The sequence below is a fragment of the Humulus lupulus genome, chromosome 7 (genome assembly GCF_963169125.1).
Source record: "Humulus lupulus chromosome 7, drHumLupu1.1, whole genome shotgun sequence".
NCBI classification, from domain to species: Eukaryota; Viridiplantae; Streptophyta; class Magnoliopsida; order Rosales; family Cannabaceae; genus Humulus; species Humulus lupulus.
In genome coordinates, this window is record NC_084799.1 from 99,703,781 (window position 1) to 99,714,560 (window position 10,780).

Consider the following 10,780-nt stretch of genomic DNA (forward strand, 5'->3'; position numbering starts at 1 on the left):
CACAAAATATATATATATATATATATTCTCATTAAATTTCAAAGACCACTAGTTATTATTGATTTTTTAAGTTAATTTTTACCTTGTTGACCAAATATTAAATTGACTTATTTTTTGTATTAATTTTGACACAAACTTTATACAAGATATTTTTTTGTCGAAAAAAGTTTAAATCGTATATTGGAGATGATGAAAAAACCATTTTTTTCCCTTGAAATTGTCCATGACAATAAAATTACAAAGTATTTAGGACATATATTGGATGGTAATTTTACATCAATGTCGTTTTTTATCAAATTAGTGCCAAAGTTTTTATAGTTATTAACTACTTTGGCATAACAATTATATGATTTAATGCTTAAATACGGAGAAAGAAAACAAAACCAAAAAATCAGAGCCATAAAGATTTAGAAGAGTGGGGGTGTTTCCGAGTGCGAGACCAAAGCACCAAGAGTGAGAAGAGTAGAGTAGTGGCAATAAGGAAAATTCCATTGGCACCACAGTAATAACCGGTGACCGATCAAACAGGTGAGGAGGAGAGAGAGAGGAAAATGTTTATATATATTCCATTCTTTTGAACCGGGTCGGAAATTGTCCCTCTTCCTTCTCAAATCCCATCTCTCTCTCTCCCCCCCTCTCCTCCATAGTCGGCGATGGTTTCACGCCGACCGCTCAACTCTTCGCTGGTTTAACAACCAATGCACCACTTCACTTACTTAAGGTGGTCGAATCTTTAAACGCCGCCGTTTCACCTCTCTATCTTCTTCTTCTTTCTCTGTCGATCGCCGATTTTTGATCTCTCCCTCGGTTTTTGGTGAACGGAGAGAGTCACAGTCACTCTACTTTTTCTTCAGGTTTTCACTCTGTTATATTTTGTTCTCTATTCTCTTTCTTTCTCTTTAGCTTCAATCTTCATTCTTCGAGTTTCTCTGTACTCGTTTTTTTGAATTATCTAGATATTTTTTCTCTTTCTAGATTTTGTGTTTGACCTTATATTATGTTTGGAATGGGTCTGTATTGATATCTGATTAGCTCGATTTCCGCCGTTCGATTCATTGCTAGGAATAGCCATTGTTCGAACCTTCAGATACTGTAAGAGCGAAGTACATAGTCTTGGAGCTGAGAATTGGAGGATTCTTGTTTTTAAGCTTGAACTGGAGCTGAATTTGAAGGAACAATAGCTATGTTGGATCTTAATCTGAATGTGCGCTCGGCCGATTCGGCTCGCAACGATGCCTCGTCGATGGTCCTTGATAAGATTCCTCAAGGCTCCGGGACCCCAATGGACGAGTCCGGGACCTCCAATTCGTCAATCGTCAATGCAGACGCGTCCAGCAACGTAGGCGATGACGAGTCGTGCTCCGCACGCGCCGTCGGGACCGAGGTGTACACCTTCAACTTTGATATCCTGAAAGTGGGTGCTGAAAACGACGTCGTGGTAACGAAAGAGTTCTTCCCGATGGGTGGAGTGAATGGGGAGTTTCAGGATTGGCAGGGGCAGTCTTCGTCGGCTTCTTCGTCTTCGAAGAAGAGCTGGATCGAGCTGGGGTTCGACCAGAGTGGGTCTGGTGAGGTAAGAATGCTTGAAGCACCGCCACCTCCACAGCCACAGCAACAGCCGGTGAAGAAGAGCAGGAGGGGGCCCAGGTCCCGGAGCTCACAATATAGAGGGGTCACCTTCTATAGGAGGACCGGGAGATGGGAATCGCATATCTGGTGAGTGAATTTCTTCTTAATTGTATTCAATAACTGTTTATTGTTTCGGTAAATTGGATGAGTATTTTGATTATAAGATGAATTGGGGGCTTTGTTGAATTATGACTATTTGGATTTCGATATTCGTTTGCTTAGTTTTAATTGACAATTAATGCGTTTATTTAAGCAATTCGAGGTTTCAACAGGGAAATAAATATCTCTTTTATAGACATGGTTCTCTGTACAAATTCTACAAGTATGGCCTTAACTGACTATTTCTCCCTTTTGTTTTTTTTCTTCTTTGTCTTTTGTTCTTTTTTGATCCAGGGATTGTGGAAAACAAGTGTACCTGGGTATGGATTTAATTTTTTATTAGACTGACTTTTAAGTCTACCTATTAAGGAAATTTGCTGTTATTGATCTTCTATTTTTGGAAAACTTTGACGAATTTGGATTTTGGACTTTGCTTAGGTGGATTTGACACTGCCCATGCTGCGGCTAGGTAAATTTCTTCTTTTTTGCATTAGTTTATTTGTTGTGTCATAAAGTTTGCTCGAGCGTAAACCCTTTAAAATGTTTATCATATGCATTTGGTTGACTTGGGTTTCTGGATTTAGAGCTTATGATCGAGCTGCTATCAAGTTCAGGGGAGTAGACGCTGATATTAATTTTAATCTCAGCGATTATGATGAGGATTTAAAACAGGTATGATACTATTGTCACTCAAAGAAATACTAATCCCTTTCGTCAAATGCTAACAAGACTAAAAATATTTGCATCATTTGTCATTTTTCAGATGAAGAACTTGACCAAGGAGGAATTTGTACACATACTACGCAGACAGAGCACTGGATTCTCTAGGGGAAGCTCAAAATATAGAGGAGTGACGCTGCACAAATGTGGCCGATGGGAAGCGCGAATGGGACAATTCCTAGGCAAAAAGTGAGGAACTATATTTTATGGATATTTTTTTTCAATTTATACTTCAGTGGTAAATAATGGAAGTCATTTATGCGATCATATTCATGTGAACTTCAATTGTTGCAAATTATTTCCTTTTGTGTAAAAGAAAATATCAAAAATATTTCAATAAGAAAAAAGAAGATGAAGAATGAATGAAAAACAAAGAAAAAGAAACTAAAATTGGGGACCGCGTTTACATCATGGAGGTTACGATGCTTGCATGCAGGTATATATATCTTGGGCTATTCGACAGCGAAGTAGAAGCTGCAAGGTCCTAATGATCATGAATTACACTCTACCTGACACTGAATTTATTACCTTCTCAACCTCATTAGGCTTCCATCCAACACGTCTCCCTTTTGATTTTCTGGAAACCAGGGCATATGACAAAGCAGCTATCAAATGTAATGGAAGGGAAGCAGTCACCAACTTTGAGCCGAGTACCTATGAAGGGGAACTGATTCCTGAAGCCAATCATGAAGGTCTGATAGATAATTCTGTACGACCTTTTGTGGTCCTTGTGTATAAAATGTTGAAAGGTTGCCTTTGTTAATGATGCTCTTATATGCAGGTGACAATCACAATCTTGATCTCAATCTGGGGATGTCCACCTCTTCATTTGGCACTTGTCAGAAGGAAAGTGAGGGGCGTATCCAGTTCCACCCTGGCCCCTATGATGTGCACAATAGAAAGCTTCTGGGGGTAATAACTGGCACAATAGTCTTGTTCTTTTGTTTTCTTTGTACTAACTGATACAATTGACAAATTTTAGTTTTTTCTCCATATATCTTTAATTTTTTATGACATTGAAATGACAAAATTGTTATTATGACCAATATTTAACATATGCCAATTGTTTATGTATCTGCATTCTGGTTTTGTAGATAGAGAACCATAGTAGTGCAACACTGGGCGATCCACCTTTCAAAGGACTCTTAATGACATCAGAGCAACCTCTACTGTTAAGTGGTGTATACCCTAGTTTCTTTCCCAATGAGGTAAGTTTCAATTGCCTCCTGGCTGATCACTATTTCTGTATCCATATTTACCCAAACAGCGTTATTATAACAGCGCAAAGTTATGACTAGAACTGAACTGGTTGCATAAATTACTCAGTCAAGTTATAAATTAGGGAACTAATTTCTGTGCTCCGGATCTACATTAATGGACCAACCATAAGGAAATGACTTAGCTACAAAATTTAGTATCCAACAGTGTGCATAATATTAGTCGTTATTTAGTTCATAACTCTTTAGCATCAACCCCGTGGATCTGAGAAGTGAGAACACCATTACTATTGTACAAGTTTTTACATAACATCGGACTGTTTGTTCAGTTGTTGAAATTGCCAATAATTCTTCTGGTAAATACTTTCCCCCTTTAGTGCCTTTTTTTCCTTTCAAGTCTATGGGTGTTGCTATTCATATTTATATGTGAACAACAATCAATATATAGATAACTCAATTTTCAACCATTCTACAGGAAAGGGCTACAGACAAGAGAATTGCACTAGGTTCTTCTCAAGGACATCCCGCATGGCAAATGCATGGCCAGGTTACTGCAACCCCGGTGCCTCTGTTCTCTACTGCAGCATCATCAGGATTCTCATTTTCAACCGCCCCTCCCTCCGCTGCCATACTTTCATCAAAACCACTAAACCCGGCAGCCCACAATCTCTGTTTTACTTCTCCAGCCACTGGCACCAATTCCCCACAATACTATTACCAGGTGAAGCCTCCACAGGCACCACCCTAGGATGAGGCTTGAGCTAATTCCCTTCCCCTCAAAGTTGAAGGCGATCTCTTAAAACTACTAGCCCTTGGTCCCTTCTATTCTTTGTATTATTCAAATAGTGATTGCTCTTACACTATCACCGATTGGATCTGGCTTTATGTTAAACCAATCATCATACTCTGCTGCTATCTACTACTACTACTACTACAGCTACTCTGTTGGATGTATCTTGGTGCTTAAAAGGCATTGACTAACTTGGGTTTTCTTCCCTATATATTTGTAATGTTCTTTTGGATATGATTTGTCAAAATTGTTCTTGAATTAGCTATATTGAGTATTGGCTAATATTGTCTATCCTTTGGAGTTTGGATAACCTTACACATTTCTGATGAATATTGAGAATGTGATCTATAATGTTAAAAAATGGGGTTACCATCTAAAGCCGAATAGAAGTATTTATTTATTTATTTTTACCATTGGGTACCTTTTCAGACATAATGCAATGTAAAAAAGAATTTTCCGAGGAATTTTCAGTTACTGGTCTGGGAGCACAACACTTGTATAAATTGACTTTTTCCTCAATTTTATTTGATGTGAATCTTGAATCCGCAGATGATTAATTTATTTATTTTGAACATTTTAATATACTTGGTGGGACCCACTAACCTCGTAAATCTTAGAAATGCTATTTATATTTAGTCCTTGCAGCACTCACGCTAGGGTAGTAGAGTCGAGAAGAGAAAAAAATATTAAAATCATGCTACATTCAGATGATGTATTTTAACGAAGCTCTTAGAGAATGCTACAGTGCTTCCCACATGGCATTATTCCTCCAAAAATATTTTGTTCATTTATATTATGGGAAATTCTTGGGTCCTCACGGGACTAAGTCCTTTATGTGAGGCCTAGAAATTTGCCAAGTGTCAAATGTACATTGATATTAAAATATTTACTTTTGAGTATTTTGACTTGGTATAACCAGTTGTATAACTGGTTGTGTTTTTTTAGTTGGCACTATTTAAATAAGTGGGGGTAGAAGAGTATTTTTAGGTCCAATAAATAGTACTGTTGATGGTTTTATAGTAAATATAGGTAAGGGTTGAGACTTATTTACGATTGTGGACATGTAACTATTTGATTGGTACTAAGTAACTATTATAATTGACTTAGACAAATGTATAATAAAATAACGTAACAAAAACTGAAGCTGTTATATTTTTTTTATGCTGTATAAGAAATGAATATAATGTGGTGGCAAATTTTTAATATAAATAATAATTTTTTTTAAATGTATTAATTATTGAATGACACACGTATTACCATTTAGTAGTTAATTTTTGCATGGGCTTTTTATTTTGCATGAATATTGGGCATATTGGTATATGTATTAGCCACGTAAGAAGTTTTCCCTGAATAAGTCAACACTCTTCATTTTGGCCCCTTGGCAACAATGGCAAAACCTTCTCTTCTTTATCTCGTCAATGTCCGTTCGGAGATTGAACAATATGCTGAAAGCCACTTTCTGGAATGTACTCCTGCTCATGTAAATCTCAGGGTCTGATATCTCTGAGTCTGAAGAGAAGGAAGGGACCATTTTTGCATTTGACTTTTCCCGTCCAGCACGAACAGTTTCCGGGGTCGTCCTTTGTTATAGCAAACAAAAAAACAGAAATGTCAGTATGTGAAAAAAAAAGTTTACCCAACGTGCATTGACTACCCTCTTCTCTTTTTTTTTTTAAAATAGATGTTCTTTAGCAAGAGGAAGGGCAACTGCTACATAAAGTCTTTACCTCGCTTACGCCGTGGTTGGGTGGTGGAAGGATGCCCTTGGAGTTCGCCACCTTCCACACTATGTGGCTGTACGCCCTCTTCCATTGGGCTTGCATCACTTTTGATGGTCATTTTCCTGGGACGACCGACCCGTTGGAGGGAACGAGGCCTGTGAGAGTCCTCGATCTTTTCGGCCGTCATTGCGGGGGAGCGGGTGGCCAAGGCTTTGTATCTCATTTTCTTTGGAGTGGGAACTCAAAGTAAAGTCCAGGGGGAAAGAATTCATGAGTACATTTTCAAGTTTATTAAGTAATGTGAACCCTTGTTCTTCAAACAGAGAAACTGAACAGTCCTTATCAGAGTTGGAGAGGAGAATAACCTTGTTCGGTTAGTCGGGGGAGGGAAACAAACTGATTCAGTTTTCATAAGTTTTTTTGAAAAAAAAAATGCAGTTAACACGAAGATAAATGGTAGCCGGTTAATGGGTACACATATGGGGTATTTAAGTATTTTTGCACATCCAAAGCCTTCAGATTAAATCCAGCCGTTGAACACAAAAAGTGCACACATCCAACAACTCACATTTAGTGAAGGACGAAATCCTCCCAATGGAACTGATGGACTGTAGAAGTGCCCTTATATTATATGTATTAAAAAAATATTATTTAAATGATGTTGATAAAAAAATAGAAAAACTGATGCATGATGTAATATAAAGTAGAGAGAATGAGATTTTGGTGATTCATTTTGAAGAATAGAGAAGAGATGTTAATGTGAGTGCTCTTAACTAATGAATATGAACAAAAATGTTTGAGGCACTGCACTTCTAATTTGTTAGATCATGTACATGTTATCTATTTAATACTCTTAAAGAGGTCACCTCACATTTTATTTTTAAAATTACCATTTTTAGAAAATTTTATGAAGAGTACTTGTCATTAAAAAATAAAATAATTAATTGTTTTTTTACATATTACAATCAATAATGAACATGTTAAGGATCCCTATATCTATTTACAATCCCTAACCAACATAGCCTACCAAAGGAAATACTGTTGGCGACTACACAACTCTTGAAGTTTGATCTTGATCTTGCAATGCTGGCAGCACATCATTGGTACAACCTTGAGAATAAGGAGTGTCGAACCTCTTCACAACGAGGGGGGACAAAATTAAGACCACCAACACAAGGGGACCAGTAGCACCACTAGATAATCAGGAGGACACCATATATACTACTATATGGGCTTGGCTAATGTCCCACCTTTTCACAAGAACAGTACAATCCCTTCTTTGACCCTAGCCGTTAGATTTAGCTTACAAATGCTTCTAATGGTTGGTTTTAAATTGAGAGTTAAATAATGTAAATAGTGTAACTGACAGGGGTATTGGTAAAAGCAACCGGTCACATCCCCGACTACCATTTCTCTCTTTTAGCTTCTTCACTTTACTTTACACATAAACCATTTCTTCCCTCTCATTCTCACAAAGGAAGGGTCCGAAGCTCTCATTCTCACAAAGGAAGGCACGGTTCGAAGCTCTCTTCTTCTCATAAACCATTTCAGAGCTGTGAAGGGACGGGACATTAGCCAAGCACGAAGGGCAGAAGCTCTCATTCTCACAAAGTAAAGGGTCCGAAGCTCTCATTCTCACAAAGGAAGGCAACAGTTCGAAGCTCTCATCAGAAATTGCCCTCATTCTCATCAGAGGTGAAATCATTCTTCTTCTTCTTCTCTTAAACCATTTCGGAGCTTTCCATTTTTGATTTTTGGTAATGGAAATTTTTTTTTCTTCTTAAAAGTGCGATTTTCATTTACATAGTTGACCTTGTTTTCGTAAACCATTGCTTGTGTTGCAGCTAATTTGGTAGTTTTTTCCACTTCAAAAGCTTTGATGAAGCTCCATTTTCATCTCGGTTAAGGTTTCTTTTTTACCCTCTTCTTTTTATTTATTTTTGTGTGTTTTGGTTTGATTGTTGTTATATAGTTATGGGTATATTTTTTTCATAGAAATAATCTTGCCTGCAATGTATTGTGTATACTAAAATGGATTTTCTATCTTGTATTTTCTCTTTAAAGATTGTCAATCTTTCGGCTTGGGAAAAGGAATATGCCTATGAATCAATGAATACTATACAATGCAATCTCAAAATTATGTTCTTTTCTTCTTTTGTTTGGCATTATATTTATATACGTTACTCATTATATTTTTCTGAAGTTGTGATGAAGCTTGATCTTAGTTTGTATTTGTGGAATTTGAGTTTCACATTTAAGGCTTTGATGAGGAGTATATTTTCACTTTAACAATGCTTCAAATCTATGATCATTCTCTTAATATATATTTTAAAAATTCATAATGCTTCACTTAATGACTTAAGGTTTTGGTACCTATGGATTGATCAAATTTCAAGACTATATAAAATCAACATGTTGCAGACCTTAGTTTTTAATTGATAATATTTGAAACCGTTTTTCCATGTGCATGATATCCCCTGACAAATTTAGCATCTTTCAATATTTTTCAATTAACGTGAATATACTTCCTGGTGTTTTTAATTTTCATGTTGATGATTATTGGCTAAAAATGTTTCTGATTATTGAAACATTCGGTTCTGAGTGGTATGTCTCCTTTACATGCAGGTTTGATCTTCTAGATATTTGAATCAATTGACCAAACGAGAAGCTAAACTCAACTGTTATAAGCCAGGTAATGCAGTAATCATTCGAATTACTCATTTGAGTTTGTACCATAGATACATTTTATTCCCACTTCAAGATGTAGGATGGTTAAGTGAGTGTACGAGGAGAAATGGACATTTGTGTATGGTTTTTTCTGTATTTGATAACAATTTTTCTGTATGGATTTTCCTAGCTTTTGATTGATAATATTTGAAACTATTTTTCCCTAGCTTTTTCTGCATGATATCAGTAAATTAACACTAATTAATAAGATTACTGTCGTTTTCTACTGCTTTTGGTGCACATGCTTGAACCTATGAGCACAGGAAGAGCTACTAATTAGTTTAGAGTTCAGAGACAAACTGTTATGGCTTGTTTGCTTTGTTAAATATTAATAATCCCCGTGGAAGAAGCTTTTAATTGTCAAAATAAGGCTAAATTAAAAGCATCAAGACATTGCCATTTTCTTATCCTAATAAGAAAAAAAATTAAGGTGCTATAGCTAGCCAAAATAGGTTTGTATACTTTTTTATTATATAAAAAAGAAGAAACTAGTACAGTGCTCTACGAGTAAACAACTTGCCTTAGGGTGTACGGATGTATGGCACTAAGGTCATTTTCAAAGTTAACATATGCCTAACTAAACCTATGCCCCTTAACCAGAATCCACAAACTACTATTTGTGCCAATTACCCTAAACCTTTTAATGCATGATAAATCATCACTTAAGAGATGATGCAACCATCCACTACACTACTACTACTATTATTATTATTCTTTAAAATAAAATAATAAAGTAAAAATCAGTAAATTAACAATAATTAATAAGATTACTCTCGTTTTCTACTGCTTTTGGTGCATATGCTTGAACCTATGAGCACACGAAGAGCTATTACTTAGTTTAGAGTTCAGAGACAAACTGTTATAGCTTAGTTGCTTTGTGAAATATTAATAATCCATGTGGAAGAAGATGTAGGATGGTTAAGTGAGTGTACGAGGAGAAATGAACATTTGTGTATGGCTTTTTCTGTATTTGATAACAATTCTTCTATATGGCTTTCCCTAGCTTTTGATTGATAATATTTGAAACTGTTTTTCCCTATGCATGATATCCCCTCAAAATTTTATCATCTTTCAATATTTTTCAATTAATGTGAATATACTTCCTGGTGTTTTTAATTTTCACGTTGATGATTATTGGCTAAAAATGTTTCTGATCAGTTTCCATTTGCAGGTTAAGTGCTGATGGATCACATGACAGAAAAAAGCTCCTCAAGCTGCAGAGACCATCCATACTAATTTGAGAGAGGGTTCATCTGTGCTGAGGTCCTTGCTCAAACCTTGAAGTTCTTGATTTTTTTCAATGAGTTTTATTGACTATTAATATTATTAGCTACATCTCTTATTTCACTGCATCCCAACTAGAAATGTAAAACAAATTTGGTGACACTAATTATTTGATTATATTAATTGGTAGAGTTCTGTCATCTAAAGAGTTTATAATAAGTACTGACCAACTATTTATTGCTTTGTTTGATCAGAATGCAAAATGACTAGAAGTTAAAAAAGGAAGATTGAAACTAGCGAAAGGTTGAGCGAGGAAACATAATCTGACTCTTGAACTGAATCATACAGTCGAAAATCATCTCCCAGTGTTAAGAAGTGTTATGCATTCCAAGATTTCATTTGAGTATATTTTAAATCACAAAGATTGCATCACACGTTCTTGACAGTCACCTGTTGCCCTTTTAAATAAGCTAGTTGTTTTGCAGGAGTAAAAATTATGACGAATATAAACAGTTGCATCCTGAACTCAGAGTTGATGAAGTAAGAAAACTTAAGTAGCATTCAATTGAAAGATATATTTGTGCTCTACCTGTGTAATCTGATTAAAATAAAAACTAACTTGGGCCTTTTTTATGTTTTTTTCATAGATTAGT

General features: G+C 35.9%; 2 protein-coding genes across 2 annotated transcripts; both read left to right on the plus strand.

The window, feature by feature from the left end:
- Positions 1-582: 582 nt before the first annotated feature.
- LOC133788490 (ethylene-responsive transcription factor RAP2-7-like) lies at positions 583-2,641 on the plus strand. Its single transcript, XM_062225987.1, has 6 exons — positions 583-854; positions 1,063-1,716; positions 2,023-2,048; positions 2,167-2,197; positions 2,313-2,400; positions 2,492-2,641. Exons 2-6 carry the CDS (start codon positions 1,184-1,186, stop codon positions 2,639-2,641), a joined length of 828 nt encoding a protein of 275 aa, XP_062081971.1. The 5' UTR covers positions 583-854; positions 1,063-1,183.
- A 291-nt stretch (positions 2,642-2,932) lies between these two features.
- LOC133788491 (ethylene-responsive transcription factor RAP2-7-like) lies at positions 2,933-4,720 on the plus strand. Its single transcript, XM_062225988.1, has 4 exons — positions 2,933-3,140; positions 3,230-3,360; positions 3,543-3,656; positions 4,141-4,720. The coding sequence occupies exons 1-4, from the start codon at positions 2,936-2,938 to the stop codon at positions 4,411-4,413; spliced, it is 723 nt and encodes a 240-aa protein (XP_062081972.1). The 5' UTR covers positions 2,933-2,935; the 3' UTR covers positions 4,414-4,720.
- Positions 4,721-10,780: the final 6,060 nt, after the last annotated feature.

Excerpts from the sequence above, each read along its gene's own strand:
- LOC133788491 (XM_062225988.1), top strand. The coding sequence starts at position 2,936 with ATGATCATGAATTACACTCTACCTGACACTGAATTTATTACCTTCTCA. Across the intron at positions 3,141-3,229 it reads TCCTGAAGCCAATCATGAAG|GTGACAATCACAATCTTGAT; the intron begins GTCTGATAGATA and ends TCTTATATGCAG. Across the intron at positions 3,361-3,542 it reads ACAATAGAAAGCTTCTGGGG|ATAGAGAACCATAGTAGTGC; the intron begins GTAATAACTGGC and ends CTGGTTTTGTAG.
- LOC133788490 (XM_062225987.1), top strand. The coding sequence starts at position 1,184 with ATGTTGGATCTTAATCTGAATGTGCGCTCGGCCGATTCGGCTCGCAAC. Across the intron at positions 2,049-2,166 it reads TGGAAAACAAGTGTACCTGG|GTGGATTTGACACTGCCCAT; the intron begins GTATGGATTTAA and ends GACTTTGCTTAG. Across the intron at positions 2,401-2,491 it reads ATGATGAGGATTTAAAACAG|ATGAAGAACTTGACCAAGGA; the intron begins GTATGATACTAT and ends GTCATTTTTCAG.